General features: G+C 41.5%; 1 protein-coding gene across 4 annotated transcripts in view; it reads right to left on the bottom strand.

Annotated features, from left to right (window-relative positions):
• Positions 1 to 17,287, bottom strand: part of PTCD2 (pentatricopeptide repeat domain 2) — a 28,389-nt gene that overhangs the window by 6,816 nt on the left and 4,286 nt on the right. Inside the window, exons 3-8 of one of the 4 annotated variants that reach the window (XM_082374062.1) lie at positions 16,703 to 16,832; positions 12,637 to 12,754; positions 9,917 to 9,995; positions 9,417 to 9,508; positions 6,814 to 6,927; positions 5,109 to 5,183 (exon numbers count right to left, since the gene is read on the bottom strand). In XM_082374062.1, the coding sequence (XP_082230188.1) occupies positions 5,109 to 5,183; positions 6,814 to 6,927; positions 9,417 to 9,508; positions 9,917 to 9,995; positions 12,637 to 12,754; positions 16,703 to 16,832 (608 nt within the window). Of the gene's footprint in view, positions 1 to 5,108; positions 5,184 to 6,813; positions 6,928 to 6,947; positions 9,182 to 9,416; positions 9,509 to 9,916; positions 9,996 to 12,636; positions 12,755 to 16,702; positions 16,833 to 17,287 lie in introns of those variants that run through there. The other 3 variants (XM_082374063.1, XM_082374064.1, XM_082374065.1) reach the window with 3 other exon arrangements.

The raw sequence follows: 17,287 nt of genomic DNA, 5'->3' as shown, positions 1-17,287 counted from the left end.
GTTACTGATGAAAGGCAAAGAAACAATTTAAAGCTAGGAGCTTGTCTCAAACTGAAGTCTCAGGGTACAATTAGGAAAGCTAAATCAGGGTACAGTGCATTGCTTCAATCTTACAGATTTCAAACAAAAGGCTAGGAAAATTGAATTAGCAAGGAGCAGGGGGAATTTTCGTTAAGAAAAACTAGTCAAAGAACACATACTTACCACCCCTCTGATTTTCTGAGACCTCAAGAAATGTGTCACTGGACACCTTTGACCAAAAAAGGGAACAGAAGCCCTGAACATGCAAACATTTGCATTTCTTTTCTTTTTAAGTTTGCTATATTTGAAGTAGAATAGCATAGTGTGGTAGAGACTGCTAATTTTCTAACCAATATCCACTTTTCCCTTCTTTTTTCTGATAACAGAGCTCCCTAACTTTAACTGATGCTGTCATGTACGGAACTCAAAAACTGTATTTCTCAGGTTTGTCTGCAACTAGATGTGGTCATGGGATTAAGCTCTCACCATTAACATGTAAGTACAAGTTGTTGGGTGAGACATATGGGAAAGCATTCTTAAAAGGGACCAACTTCTTTGTCCTCCTGCATTCTCCTACTTCTTGCTGGAATAGATGTAATGGATAGAAGTCACGTGCTTAGGATAGTGGTATGGAAATACAAGAGGCCAGGTCCTTGATGACATCACGGAATGTCATACCAGACCTAGACTGACCACCTCTGGTTTTCTACTTGGAAGAAAAAGAAATCCTCTAATTTGTATAGACTCTTGTATTTTTAGAGTCTGCATTGCTTCCAACCAAATGCAGTTCTTAAACATATAGGTGAGATGCTGCCACAAAGGGATTTATGAGAAATAATAAGTGCTGTCTCCTTTCCTACCAGTGTGGCCTAGGACTTCCCAGCATGAGCTAGAACTTTAGGGTGGCCTTAGTGAGTAGGAGAAACAAACATTAAAACATTTACCTGTGTTAACAAATAAATGATAAAAGCAGTGAAACTCACCACTTGTCAGTTCCCCTGTAAGGTAATTCAATTCCAAAATGGGTCTAGATTTCTAGAGAAATGATTAGAATTCAAATAAAATCAGTGGAAAACTACCCTTTGTTGGCCTCTGCTACTATCAGACATATTTGAGAAGTGGAAATTAGTCCTCTTGTATTAAGCAGCGATGCTAAATAAAGAGGGGGCTATAGTTCTTCTGCGATCGATGGGTTTAAATTGAGACTCAAAGGGCAGAGTCAACACGCCCACGCCTCGATGAGATCACGTGCTCAACCAGTTCGGTGTGGAGCGAGCATGAGCCGGGAAACGGGGAGCCAGGCCCTCTGGGTCGTATCAGCAGCAGGAGCAATTTCAGTGAAAAGAAAATTAAGTTGAGGGGAAAAATTAGGTAAGTTCATATTCCAACTGGCAGCAAGAAAAGATTTTAGTGTCAGGCATTAATTTTTAAAGTAGATCAGAAAAAAACTCCATTTATTTCTGCTGATACTGACTGAACAGACTCTATTCAGCCTACTTGTTAGGTTTCCATTTCTGAATAATTAACAAATTGCCCTTAATGATTCTAAGCAGACGACTCAGCCTTGGAGAAGCTAGGGCCCAGAATTAAATTATTTTTTAAAACCCTGCTCTAATAACAGAGACCCAGAATCTGAAAGATTATTAAACCTGAGAATGGCAACCAGCTCTTTTTCACCATTCCCGAGGAAGGAAGAAGAAACAGGCTTGTATTGAAATATGAGAAATTTAGATTGGACATTTGCAAGAATTGCCTGAGTGAAAATTTTTAAACAATAAAACAATCTTGGACTTCCCTGGTGGCGCAGTGGTTAAGAATCTGCCTGCCAATGCAGGAGACACAGGTTTGAGCCCTGGTCTGGGAAGATCCCACATGCTGCGGAACAACTAAGCCCGTGCACTGCAACTACTGAGCCTGTGCTCTAGAGCCTGTGAGCCACAACTACTGAGCCCCAGAGCCACAACTACTGAGCCCTCGTGACACAACTACTGAAGCCCGCGCACCTACAGCCCGTGCTCCGCGACAAGAGAAGCCACTGCAATGAGAAGCCCGCGCACCACAACGAAGAGTAGCCCCCACTCGCCGCAACTAGAGAAAGCCCGCGCACAGCAATGAAGACCCAATGCAGCCAGAAATAAATAAATAAAAACAAAAACAAAAAAAAACAATCTTTACCAATCTTTAAGTTTCTGGACAGTGGATAATTCTGCGACCCAGTTCATGGAGGGGATGGTTCATGTTCAAGATCAATATAAGGATCCTTACATAGCGCTTGCCAGAAACATGCCCATTCATTCGACCACGCTGATCGGCCGTCTCCCCGCCCCCCAACCCAGCTCCCCCAGGAGAAGCTGTTCCCGCTGCCAGGACTGAATAGCCAAGGAATCTAAATGCAAGGGCATGGAGCATGTGCACTAAGAGCAGGTTCGTTGTTTGACATCCAGTCCTGTGTTCCTTTCACCATCCCGGAGAAGCGGTTAGCGCCAGTCCTAGATAAAAGACGCACAACGTGTTCCTTTCACCATCCTGGAGAAGCGGTTAGCGCCAGTCCTAGATAAAAGACGCACGACGCTAATCTCTGTAGGTCTGGAGTGGTGGGGAAACCCTAGGCTTTGTATGTAGTCAGACAGATTTGATTGTGTTAAAACTTTGACTCTGCTATTTAATTAGCTGTGAGAACCTGGGTAGTTTACTTACCCTTTGAATCTTCATTTTCCACATGTATAATACGGAGAAGTACTGTTCTGACAGTGTTGTATAAAATAAACCGACAAGTGTGAGTATCTAGCGTGGTACCTTAGCTAAAATAAACTGAAACCCTGCCGATCTCACTCTCTTCCATTTCTTATCAACCCTTATTGATCCCCCCATGCCCACTTCAACTCTAGGAAAAGCGACTAATGACCCACATAAAACTTCTCTCACACACTCTCCTGTGTTTCTTTCCCACCTGATGCTATGAACCACCTGGAATCCTAGCAATTCTACTGCTATCCAGTCATGAAATGAATGCATCTGCAGGCCACTCTCTCAGAAGCAGATAAATATATTAATACTTGGAGACGCTGAGCCGTCCACATCCAGTAGGAAGCTGAGAAGAAGAAAAAATAACATATGCGTCTGCTGGAAGACCAGGATTCCTAGTCTGTTTGGCTTACTGGCTCAAATGACCTGGACTTCTGGACTCTGGACCTTTGCCACCTTGGCCTCCTTCAGCTGAGAGCTTTTCAGGCTGACCTGCAGTTTCTGTTCAGGTGCCCAGTCTTGGGCCAGGGGCTGCCTGCAGGAGGCCATGGCACATAGGGCTATCAGCTCGCTTGGGTATCGATCCACTGGTGCGATTCCTTCCCTGTCTTTTTCTGATGCTTCCTCTGCCTCACCATTAATGCCATAAAAACTCATTTCTGGGACCTCTTACCTCCCTTTTTTGTGGCATTCATCAGTTTATAGCAGATCCATTACCAGGTTTTACAGATATGTTCTTAACTGACAGCTTTGACACTCATCCCCACGCCAGGCTCCTGCCCTTTGCCAACTACAAGATCTCTTTTTGGGTATTTTTCGTATATTTAGTCTCTTCCCTTCCAAACCCACCTCTTTCCCTTCTTTCCCCCCAGGTTCTCTACTAATCACTGTCTCCATCTTTCTGGTTCCCTAGGCTCATCTTTCCCTCCTGTGTAAGCATTCTGAAAAGTAAATACGAGGTCAAATATAAGGTATTCTTATCTCAGACTTCTTGCTGGAACTTGTTCCCCAGAATTTACCATAAAGGCTTATCTAGTCCTTCTCTTGAAAGTCATCTGGGCACTGGTCTGGTGGTGACATTTGAGGATAATTATGCGCAGAACTGAAAACCATGGGAGCTTGCAGTTATGCCCAATTCCTGTTCATGGGTTCTAGGATTTGTTAGAAATAAATAATCCTTTTTATTTAACATATTTCATTTTAAACAAATACTACTGGTATTAGCAAGCATCACTGAACACTGATTACATGCCAGGCACTAACTGTGCTGTTTTAACTAACGACTTTATATGCATTATTCTTTCAATTCTCCTAATGAAAGAATGGTACTATTACTATTGCTACTTCAGATGAAAGGAAAATGGGGTGGTAGAGGTTAAGTAACTTTGCCTAAGGACTCAGAACTAGGATGAGAACTAGCAAACTAACTAGCAAGGTAGAACCCTCAGCAAAGCTCATCTCCCAACAGAGGATGCCCTTTCACCTCCATGCCTGCAGTCCCACAGCCCTGTCCTCCTTCAGAACACTGCTCAACAATATTCTTCTCCCCCGTCCTCCTCCGTTAGCGCCTGCTGGCCAGCCTGGAATACCACACTGGCTACGACCCGCTATCCCAGTTCATGTCATGCTGGTGTTTACACATTTCGGTTCTTCAGACAGTGTTTTCCTCATCTTGACCCCTTGATGTTTCAGGAGACTGTAAGCTCCTGGACGCTAGGGGCTTTCTTTTCAACTCCCCACAACACACGTACTCAGCATACAAGCAGGGCCTCAGCAGGGCCTGTGATGTCGTTAATGACAGGAGAGTCTCTTAGGCTTTTCACTGCCCCAGGAAGGCGCAGACGACTCACTGCTCACTGAAAAGGTGGGCCACGGCAGGCTGGCAACAAAGTAAGAATGAAAATGGCTAGCACTTACTGAGCGCTTACCAGGTTAGGTGCCACCTTGTGCCGTAGGTGTACTGACTCCGTGAGTCAGGTGCCACGGATAGGATGTCATCAGCACGCAGGCTCTTCCTAAGTCTCAGTGGAGAGACTGCAGGGTCCATCTCCCTTCTCTCTAAATCGACAGGCTTCTGTAGTCATGTGTTACACCTGCAGCATTTAGCCACCTCTTATATCTGAGCATATCTGTGTTTCCCACCTATTTATACACTCCTGGAAGCACGTATTGACTCCTCTCATAGGGCTCCATTATAACTTTCACACAGTGATCGATAAATGAACGGAATGGATGAAGACCTTGGGAGATCAAAAGTCATTTGTTGTACACAGATAAAAAAAATCTAGACTTCATTTTATTACATTTCAAGCCTTACTTTAAACCATAAAGAAGTCACTTACATTTAAATTAGTGCAGATTATGCTTTCTGGCTTCATGATTTGAGAAAAAATGGATATAGCTTTTGCCAGCTGGTTCTAGAAGGAAGAAAAACAAGTCATACCCCCAAGGCATATAAACATTACTCTGCTATCATAAAGATCATTTAAAGATGTCAGGATAGTCCTATTCATGGTGCCCCAGGGTTTTGAAGTACACAAAGAAAAAAAGTTTTTTAGTAATCAAAAATGAACATTCTATAAAGTGTTTCCTACAGTGGCATATTACTGAATGTTTAAACAACCTGCCTGAGTTCCACGTTTTAAGATGGAGGCATAAAGTTGGCATTTCCCCTTCTCTCACTGGAATGAGCTTTCAAAAAAAAAAAAGGTTGAGAAATAGAAATGTGCACCCATCTTTGACATAATTAGAACATAGCAGAAACCTCAAACCACATTAGAAATTTGCATTGCCAGAAACACTGGAGATGGAGCAGACGTGAGTTCCAGACAAAGCAGTAAGAGGAGGACATTGCCGCATATCTCAGAAGGAGTGCACAAAGTAGTTCTCCAAGGTGAGGGCACGGCCTTAAGTACTAAATCCCTGTTTACAATGATGATAATAGAGTTTAGGACTAGTAATGAGGTCGTTGGATCCTTTTGGTGGCAGAGGTGAGGCTAATCAAGAATTTACACAGATCAGCCATACTTGCAGGAAACAATATGTCACTTATGGCAGCAGCAGAGAAGAGACTTTTCATTGAAAATCACCTCCATGCCTACTCCCAGTGGCCAGGAAGAAATAGAGCCAATGCGTATTTGTAGACAAAACTCAGCAATAAAGAAAATTCCTGCTAGCCTAGAACATGGCAACATGGCGCTATTCTCTTCTGACATGAATCTTCTGCAAATGGCTGGTCTAAGCATCTTTCAATGATGAATAACCAAAAAAGAACCAGCATGTAAACTATATAAAGACACTATGAGGAAAAAAGAAAAAAAGGATTACAGCAAGGAAAAAAAAAAAAGAACTGGCAGATGAAGAACTCCCAAAGGAAAAATGTTTCCATGGATATAAGGGACAGAAAACAGAAAAACTAACAAGATCAAGTCACTCAGAAGTGGAAAAAAAAAAAAAATTCAGGCAGGCCTCAGATTTCTCCATAGGAACATTCCATATTAGAAGACAGAAAAACAATGCCAAAGAAAACCTCAAGTAAAGCAAATATCACCTCACAATTTTATATCTGGCCAAACTGTAGTTCAGGTTTAAAAAAAAAAAAAAAAAAAAGGGCAAATAATATTAAATACCAAGAACTCAAGGAGTACTGTGTTCCCCTGAGGAATTTACCAGAACACACTTTGGAGAGCCTTAAATTAAAACCATTCCCTGAGCACGTTACATAGTAAACGAATCATTTGAAATTTCCACTTTAATTACTTGAGAAATTTCTCTGAGTACAGCCTCCCTCATTGATTTTCCATAGGATCCTGGCCAGCCCCATGTAAACAGCAGTGCACGTTAGGCCCTCAACTGTAAATGAAAACATTCTTTGGAGACAGAGGTATAGATGTAGGTTGCCATGGCACCAAAGGCATTGGTCTCTTTATGGGGACTTTTTCTTTATGACAGAGTCAGAGGAAAAAAGATAAAACAAAAGCAAGAACAAATGAAAGTAGTAAAGTCTTGCCTACTCCTAATTCACTTATGTGCACCCCAAAGCCTTACCTGGTTCAGAGCTAATGCCACTGCAAAACAGGATGCTCTCCTGGAGAGGATTTCTCCTTTGATGAGGGCTTCTTCTCTTAACGTGGTACAGATTGTAAAAGATTCAGGGCTATTCTGGGGGAAGACAGGATTGCTCAATAAATAAATGTCACAAACCTTTAGGGTAATAAGATGATTAATGGTGCCCAGTGTTTCAGATTTCCTTTTGGAAGAATTTCCTGGAGCCTATCTCAAGCCACTTAAAAGATTGAGCTCCATATAGAGACTATTTGCAAATAGACTCAGTTATCTATATATTAGCAGCTCAAATCTTAAATGAACTTTATTTTTAGCTCTTTGTCGGTTTTCTGACTTGGGGCAGCTTTACCCACAAACATACAGGTCTCTTTTCATCCAGGCAGGCTGGTTTCAAGACATAGTACCATAACATACACGTGTGAAGAGTCAGCCTGCTACTACTGTGTTAAATGATAACAGTAAAACTTAGCGACACCACAGAACTTTTCCTTAGGGGGTTTCCAATCTGAAAATATCCATGTTAAGTTAAATGTTTGAAAACATGAAAACATATTTGAATGGACATCATGAAAGAATCCCATAAAACCAGATGCCTTAAAAAAATAACCAAACAAAAAAACCCCACACACACCAGGAAGATGAGTGATATACAAAGTAGCAGACAGCAGCGGTAAGACAGAATTCTCTTCCTTTGTCTATGTTGTAGGTGGGTCAGGTTTACGAGAGCAGCATTAGTTCTGTACCTGTGTGTGTCTGTCATGGCGTGATTCGTAACTCAAATCCTAAAGGAAAAGCTGAATTTAATGAGAGGGGACAGTTCCCAGAATTGGCTTGGAATTTGTAACAGCTGACCAGTTCAATTTTTCAACTGCAGTCTCCACTGAGTGACACAAGTTATTCTTGAACACGATATAGGGCAGCGGTCCCCACCCTTTTTGGCACCAGGGACAGGTTTCGTGGAAGACAGCTGTTCCATGGAGCCGGGGGTGGGGGGATGGGTCAGGCGGTAATGCGAGCGATGGGGAGCGGCAGGTGAAGCTTCGCTTGTTTGCCCACCGATCACCTCCTGCTGTGCGGCCCGGTTCCTAACAGGCCGCGGACTGCCACCGGTCCGCAGCCTGGGGGTTGGGGACCCCTGATATAGGGAAGAAAAGTCCTCTGGCCCTTTGTAAGTAGTAGAGTTAAATTCTCTCCACTTCAGTATACGCTCAGGGAGACACCTCTAAGAAGGTCAGGAAACTGTATCACAGTGCTGAAGAACTGATGCTCAAGTGTGTGTCATGTTGGCCTCTGTTCACAGAATCATAAAGTGGCAGGATTGGAAAGGATCATCTAGTAATCCAGCGGTCAGCAAACTACGACCCTGGGGCCAAAGCCAGCCTATGGCTAAAAATGGTTCTTAGATTTTTAAAGATTTGTAAAAACAAAAACAAAGAAGATGTGACTAGGACCGTAAGTGGCAGAGACTGTATGTGGCCCCCAAAGCCTAAAATATTAACTATCTGGCCTTTTACAGAAAAAGCTTGCTGGCTCCTGAATCCAAACGCTTCATTTCACAAATGAGGTAAGTGACCACTTCAAAGCCAGTTCATGTTAAAGTTGAGACTAGACTCCACATTTCTCAATTTCCAAGTTGGTTTCTTTCCCCTGTAACCCAACTGCCACTCTTGTTTTGGAAAATTGGTATTGCTACGCTTTTCAGGGAAATTTTTCAATAGCCATGTTCTACCTTACTTAGTGTTCCTTCATTTTCAGTATAAAAAGGTTTTGTTAAGTTTCCAGTGTTAAAACGGCATGAATGTGTATGGTAATGCATGGAATCTTGGTCACTGTACTATTTCAGTTACCATTTATGCATTCAGTAAGTAATAAAGAAATAGTCTATGTGCAAGAAACAATCCTGATACAGTAATGAGACAGGGATTTATAAGTCATGCTCTCTATTCTCAAAGAACTCATTTTAATGTCACATACATTTATTAAAGATCACTTGTGACCAGACACTGTTAGGTGATGGCAAATAAAGATGCCTCAAGGAGTCTACCCTCTAGTGGGGAGGATGAAATGTGCATCCACTTAGTAGATCGGGCAGTGTTATAAGTGCCATGTCTGTGAATACAAATAGATCACAATCAAGGGATACTGAAGGACAGAGAGAGCACTTCCAACTTAGGTGATCACAGAAGAATTCACAGATGAGGACAAAGTAGCCCTTGAGTTCACCAGTGAAGGATGCTAAGGCTTCCATGGGAGAGGGCCACAGAGAAGACTGGTTTCGTGAGGTCCAGCATGAGAAAGAGGCCTCTAAAGCAGAGTCTGAACCCAGCATGCTGTTTCTTGTTCTCATTATCTACACAAATGCCAGAAAAGATGGAAAGATGATAAAATTGCTTTTCCCATGATAAAACTGTCTGACATGGCTAACTTGGGTTTTCTAAAAATGAACATATTTAAAATGGAAATATCTGCACCAGATGGAAAACAGACTTCAGGGGAACTGAATTTTATATGTAGAGAAAAAAAAAATAAATCCTCTCTCAAACATTACCCAAAATGCTCTAAAAGTTTAGGGAAGACAGTCTTACCAGTTTGTAGCAAATTGCAAAAGCAAGGATGTAAGTATCTTTGTTGAACTTCACATCTTGGTTTTTCATCTCAATCAGTACTTCCAATGCACCTGTCAAAAGCCAGGAGTGGGCCGGCAGTGTTAAATGCATTCAAGTGAGTTCAGAGTCCTCTACTATTGATTCCCAGAGTTCAATCTGTTTAGCTCCATCTACTGAAAAGTATACTTCAGCACAATAAAAACTTTCAAAGTCATTTATCAATTAACTAAATTTCAAAATAAATTATCAGGTCATACAGGAAGAACTAGTATTTTAAAACCTATTATAATTGCAGCATAAGTAAAATCTGGGGTGTTTAAGTCATGATGTGATACAATAATGTTTTCACACTTAAAGAATGGGGTCTCCATAATTCAGCCACTCATCAGGAATATAAAGATCATTTTTACATAGTCCATTGTTTTTCCTAATTTTACATAGTCCCTTGTTTTTCAGCAAACATAAATTGTGATACTTACTTTTATATTTACCTTTGATAAATAACATATCCATCAAAATATTGAATGATGTGGAGTCTGAGAAGAAACCTCGCAAATGCTAATGAAGAAAAACAATATAGTTTGGTTAAAAGGTAAAACTATTAAGGGAGTACTTACACTGCATCTTCTCTGTCTAGGACTGTCTACATATTTTATTCATTTAGCAAAAAAATTTAAATGGTGCCCACTCTTTTGGGGTCATGCCTTTAGCAACGGGCACAGTGAACAAGAAGCAAAAGATACGGCAAGAGATCTCTAGGCTTCAGAAATACAGTGAAGGACGTCTTTATGCAATGGGCTCTGCCAAGCTTAGAAGAAAAGAAGCAAGCCGGTTAGCCCTCCTGGGGGTTGTCTTGGAACCTGGGTGCAGAATATTAACACGAAGTGGCAGCTATAAGTATGCTTGAGGGCCAAGGTGGGAGAGGCTTACACAACTATGATCCTCTTTTGGCAAACGAATAATAGTTGATTATTCACTTTTTGAAATAACTCACTAAAACAGTGGTTCTCAGCATTTTTAATGGGATGATAATGTGACACATGGTATTCAAATACACCATTAAATGTCTTGTGCAAGTCTGTTATTTTTTTTGAGACCCTATTAGGCAGACCCTATTCTAGGTGTTAAGAATAAAGAAATGATGAACAAGACAAAGGCCCTGCCCTAAACTCTAGTAGGGCTTATAATCTAGGGGAGCTTAAATTCTGGCAGAGGAGACAATGAACAAGTGAATAAAACAAGCAGAAAAAATAAAAATATAATTTCAAGTATCAATAAGGGCTATGAAGAACAATGAAACAGGATAAAGGGAACAGAGAAGATGATGGAAGGTGGTCAGGGAAGGCTCTCTGAGAAGAGGAGACCTCAATGAAGTGATGCAGATATAGAGCACTCCAGTCTGAGGCCACAGGCCTGGTTGTCTGAGAGAAAACCAGAAGGTCCAGAGTGGAGTAAGCAAGAGGGAGAGTGGCAGGAGATGAAGTACCACAACGGGACCTTGAGGGCATGGTCAGGGGTCTGAGTTCTATGCTAAGTGGGATGGGAAGCCACCAGAGCAGCCCCGTGCATAGGGAGAGATCACAAGCCTCAAGTATGAGCCATGTATGTGACTCTAAATTTTCAAGTAGTTTCATTTAAAAGCGTAAAAAGAAAGATGTGAAATCAGTTTTAATAATGTTACTTAACCCACTAAATCCAACATTTCAACATGTAATCAATATAAAACATTATTAATAAGATACTTTGCATTCTCCTTTTTATGCCAGGTATTTAAAATCCATCATGTATTTTACACTACAGCCCATGTAAATCTGAACTAGCCGCAGTCCAAGGCCTCCAAGGGTACATGGGGGTAGTGGCTACCATGCTGGCAGCACTTCAGGGTTCTGGGCAGGGGACACGACACGGTAAGGTGGAAGCAGGATTAGGCTTTATGGCACTTGACTCTAATTCAGTTTATTCTACAACTCCAGGAAACGTATACATACATGAATGCTTCATGCTCAGGTAGGTTAAAAAAACCGAAAAACAAAAACCTTTACCCTCATTTTCTTTCTTTGTGTTTCTTTTTATCATTATACTCATGGCTATGATTTATTACAGTGAAACGTTTGTTTTCTTTTAATTACAACATTAACATATGCTTATTACAAAAGAGTCAAACAATACAAAAGTATATACAGTAAAAAGTGAGGATTTCCCCTGAAGATAAGCAGTAGTTTAGTGTATATCCTTCTAGATTTTTAAAACATATATGCTATAATGTAAATATGTATGTATATTTCTTCTTTTGTTCTGAAACCACCTTCTCTCTGCTTACTAATATATTATGGTCATCTTTCTAATACCCAGGGTCCTTAAAAGAGGGGCAAGGTGAGAGTTAACAGTTCCTCCATGGATACAACACTTTATATGAAAAAAAGTAAGAGGCAAAAGGACAACTTAGTTATGGAGATTCTTAAAAAATATTAAAATGTCCCAGGGGGCCAGCCCTGGCCCCAAAATTTAATAAATGTTTCTGACCGTGGATGAATTTATAATGTCTCTGAGTCCCCGTTTCCTCATCTGTAAAATGGAAATAATAATAGTACCTACCTCGCCAGGGCTGTTGTGGGAAACAAACGAAATGAAACATGTATAATGCTTAACATGATGCTGCGGACTTGGTAAATATTCAATGAATAATTACAAAACTAATTATTGTTACTTTTGCTTTTAGGAAAGTAAAATCAGAATATGTGAAAAGCAGAAATTCTGAAAACAGAAAAGCACTTTACAACATAGCCTTCAACCAGAAGTAGAGATACGAAAACAGGAGAGAGGCACAGGTGAAGAATAGGAAAGGCAGTCTTAAAATGGCAGCCTGCCTCGAACTATCCCCCACTAAAAGCTCCTCAAAAGAGAAGATGTCTGTCCCAGGTGGACACACATCCAAGGTAGGTAGATACCTTGTAATCTGTACTTAAACCTCTTCCACACCACTGTATAAAGAGACCTACACCTCTTCATAGGCAATGACTCCAAGGAAACCTTAAAAATCCAGGGAAGAGCTCATTCCCTCAACCCAGCAGCCCTTCTCTGAAAATCTAACCCAGGAATAATGTGTATAGAAGAGCTGCCCTTCCTAACATCACTGAAAACACCCCATCCTCAGCGCAAGAAGTCACCATGGCAGGGAAAGCAATTGGGAGACAGTAACCTGGTCTTTGATGAGCTCCACTGCAGATTCCTCAAGATCCAACTCGTAGCACAACCTCATGAAAAGTGGTCCAAACTTGTACTCCCCCAAAGTGATATTCCTGTTCTCTGCATGGTACCTGGTAATCAAAATAATTCAATGAGCCAAACAGTGGGACCTGAGGAAAGACAGACCGTGGCATGCACTCTACTAGGTGTTGGGGACACAGCAAAGAATGAGGTCCTCTCACAGTCTGGAGGGGAAAGTGCAGAATTAAAGATGACCAGAAGAATCCTGGCAAGCAGAAGTATACTAGGCATTTAAATAAACAAACAAGGTTGTTAGAGGCCCACATACTCTGAAATAAAAGAAAGTAAACATGCAGATTGTAATCATCTCAATTTACCAACAACCTGCTAGGACTGAATGTGAGCATGTGTCAGGGAATAGCAGGGGTCTTGTATCTGTAAGCCCAGCAGAATGGACTGTCTCCTTCCATGCTCCTGGAGAACAAGGAAAGGAGGGGGGTGATGCTGTGTCCCCCTCAAGTCTGGCTTTATCCCCATAAGGGATGGCAAACGACCAACAGGTGCATTTTACAATTTAAACCAATTTCTCTGTTTTTCTTGGCTAAGGGAAAGGTATATGTGAACTACAATCACCTAGCCAAACAAATTAAATGCAGCTTTGAAATTTTAGTTTTAGAAAAAGGCTAGTTTCAAAGACAGTGATGTTTTATATGTATGTGGCTTGGGATTTCTACAAGCAGCCAGTCTGCCAGTTAGAACTGCAGAACTGAAAATCGCCCCCATAAATTTCCTTTCAATAACCAACTCTTTCTGCTTTAGACACCAAGAAGACAATCTGGTGACAAAACAAGTACCTCATGATTGCATGTAAATCAGATTTTAGGAAGCTCTGATTTTAAAGGACAGAATATTCTTTTACCTTCTGCTAAAATCACTGAGGAAAGTCATAATAGCATTATGGATAGTCTATTTTAAACATATATACTGCCAAAAAGAATGATGAGTGTACTTTTAAAGATATATTTCATAATCCAATTATAAAAGTTACAAAAAATATTCATTGCTTCATTTACAACAGTTATGAATTAACTTACTATACCCAAATATCAAGTTGTATACCTTAAAAATATACAATTTTTATTTGTTAATTATACCTCAATAAAGCTGGAGGAAAGAAGAAATAATTAAGTTATTAAAAGGCAATATAGTGTAGTGATTAAGGATTTTTAGACTCTGATTCCAAAATGACAGTTCAAATCCCAGCTGTTTTACTTACTAACTGTGTAACCATGAGCAAATTAATTAATGACTCTGTGCCTCAGTTTCCTCATCTGTAAAATGGAGATAAGAAAAGAACTCAACTCAGAGAGTTGTTGTGAGGATCAAATGAGATGATGTGCCTGGCACACAGTAAGCCTTACACATATGCTCCCTCTTACACAGTGTAAGCCATGCTGAGGAGGACATCTTTAAAAATCAAAGTGTTTCAGCAAATAATCTCAAGAGAAATGCGTGCCAGATTAAAAACAAAACAAAAATGAAAATTTTCCTAACTTAAATGACATTCACACTAATAAAAGTGCTAGAAAGTCACAGAGATAGTTAATATCACCTCTTCTTGACAAGAAACATTCAAGTTAGAGGATCTAAAATCTATAAACCAAACAACAGCATGTGGTCAAGACTCTGAGGAGATTCAGTCGTTCCCCATTTTTGGCTCAATAAAGAGCTTCTGTTCCGGCTCGTTGCTCTTTTTCCCCAGCGGGGGGCCGCCTGTCTCAGGAAGAGAGAGAACAAGTTGGTGAGGCGGGGGACCGAACCCCTCCGCGCCCCCCCGCCCCCCCCCGCCAGCTTGTCCACAAGGAGAGGGAAAGGGCAGCAACCAGGCAGAAAGTATTAGCATCAATAAAGGGATTACGAGCCATACTCCGAATGTGTATGACAAAAATAAGAGTGGAAGGAGCATTTAGAATGTTATCCCGTTTTGTTACTCTTGTAAACATCTGATAGCTTTGGGTAGTAAAAATAAAACTGAGAGTAAGACGAGCCAGAGGGTCTCAAATGATTCAACTGTATGAAACTGAAATAGCAGGTTTAGGTTTGCAGATATAGTGTGACTGTGAATTAGCATAATCCCTTTTGGAAAATAATCTGGCAGTCTGTACTGACAAGCTTTAAAAGGTGCATGGCCTCCGATCCCCAAAAGGAAATAAAGAATAAATTTTATGCATAGAGTTTGCTCATCATGGCATTATTTATCCTGGTGAAAAATTAGAAATAATTTAGATGTTCAACAATAGGGGCACAGTTAATTAAAATACCTAACCTATAATCGAACAGTGTATAGCCATTAAAATATGATTCCTGGAGTATTAACAGGCAAAAACATTTATGCTACAATGCTAATTAGAAAACAAGAAAATATCATTTTATATACACAGTAATAACTACAACTATGTAAAATAAACCCTATCTAAACCTCAAAATCTTTGCATGAAAAAAAATCAGTGAGAAAATATATCAAAATATGAACAGTGGTTTCTTGGATGTGGTAGACAGGCCCCAAAGTTGGCCGCCATCATTCCTCCCTGTATGTGCATGCGGCTCCGTCCTTCCAGAGGTGGAATCCTTTCCCCTCCCCGTGGATCGGGGCTGGCCGCTAACTCGCCCTGACCAAGAGAATGGGACGGGAGTGAAGACGTGCCAATCCTGGGCAGCTCCACAAGGCCTGCAGCTTCCACGTGTGCTGTGCGCTAGTGCAGCTCAGGCTGGACTCGTGAGCAGTGAGAGTCTACCAGCGGGGGGAGGGGCTGCATGCAGGGGCACTGAGGCTTCAGAAACGCAAGCGAAGCCTTCTTGGACCTCCCGGCTCAGCCCACTAAAGCTGACTGCAGGTGTGCAGGTGACTTCAGCCGATAACAATAAGAACTGCCCAGCTGAGACCGGCCTCAGTTCCTGACCAACAGAGTTATGAGAAATAATAATCAGTCGTCATTTTAAGTCATTAAGTTCTGGTGTGGTTTGTTGTGCAGCAAGAGACAATCGAAACAGCAAACTGTGTGATGTATGCAGTATTTCTTCTTTCTACTTTTTCGTGTTTTTCAAAGTTTCAATGAAATTTGCGTTAATTCTGTTTTTCTTTTCCTTTTTAAAAATAACATTAATTTTTTCACATTATAAAATTAATAATATCCCTTATAGACAAGTTTGAGAAATCAGAAAAGTACACATTTAGACGAACAAAAAATATAATGTATAATTCTCAAAGAACCATGGTTAACTTATGGTATGTATTCTTCCAGTATTCCATATATGAATACCTCGTATTTTTCTCTGCCAATGTACAGTATAAATGCAGGTTCATGTATAGAAATGTATCTTTAAAGAATGGTGAAAGGAAGCTGTTGACTTGGTGCCATCCTGCTCCCAAGTGACACCTTTGCTCGGTTTCCTAACAGCAGACTGTGATTACATATGAGTTCCTTCTGTCATGGGGAAGTCTGATAAGGGATCAGAGACAGTGAACGTAACAGGCATAAGCCTGTAGGGGGGAGGCTACTTAGGAGTCCACGGAAGTGATCCAAGTGAGAGGCGTGAGGCCTGAACTAAGTCACTGGTAATGGGGACCGAGAGAGGAAGGCTAGGGATGAGAGACACCACGGAGCAGACGCAGGAGGAAGGCAGATGAGATCGGGGGAAAGAATGACTGGTCAGTGTGACAGCAAACACGGCAAGAGGAAGAAGTCTGTGTAAGCTGAACGTGAAGACCTTGGGAACATGTAAGTGGACTTGGTGAAGAGGCTGGTGATCTCCTGGGGCATGAATTATCTGTTTTTCTATCTTCGGCACCTGGCACGTAGTAGGAACCCAATAAGTGTTCGCTGAATGAATGAATGAATGTAAATGTGTGGAGCTCAGGGCAGGCATCTGGACAAGAGATTGGGAAGTCACCAGTTCAGAGGTGAGAGCTGAAATCCTGGAGGTAGATGAGATTGCTCAGGAAAAAGGAGAGAGTAGGAAAAGACAAAGGCTGGCAGGATTTGAAGGAGATGCCTCACCTGTAAATGACATTTTTAGCCAGCTCCACATCATCCCAGGACTCACACAGATGAAGTAAGGTTCTCAACTCCTCTTTCAAGATGAGCTTACTCTGGGTCAGTTTCTCTTCCAAGTTTCTCAAATAGGTTTCTGGAAGAAAGCACAGTGTGGTGGCCATCACTTAGGCTGTCTTAGACTGTCAGGAGGCTGACCTCCGGGAGAAGGGGAGGCTAGAACCCGGCACAATGCAAAGAGCCACTGAGAGGGGCTCACGGCCATGCAGCTCCCGGCACTGGCTGGTCTTGAGAGCAGAGTGTCAGACGTGGTGTACGAAGCAGCACATCTGTCACAGGGCGCAGGCCCGGGCCTCACTCCAGACTTCCCAACACAGAATCTCTGGGAGGAGGAGCACAAGAATGTGCATTTTTGACTACCTGGGTGATGCTTATGCACAGGAAAGTTTGAGAACTAACGTCCCAGAGGCTTAGCCCAAAGAACTGTATCTACAGGTGACCCATGAGAAAAAAAAAAGTAACCAAGATATCCAAACCATCAATTGGCAGGGCACCTAGCAGGAAAACTGAAAGGAAAATGTGGTCACCCCA

This window comes from Balaenoptera borealis (assembly GCF_965194805.1).
Source record: "Balaenoptera borealis genome assembly, chromosome: 2".
Lineage (NCBI taxonomy): Eukaryota > Metazoa > Chordata > Mammalia > Artiodactyla > Balaenopteridae > Balaenoptera > Balaenoptera borealis.
Note: the sequence above shows the minus strand (reverse complement) of the source record. Positions and strands in the feature narration are given on the sequence as shown.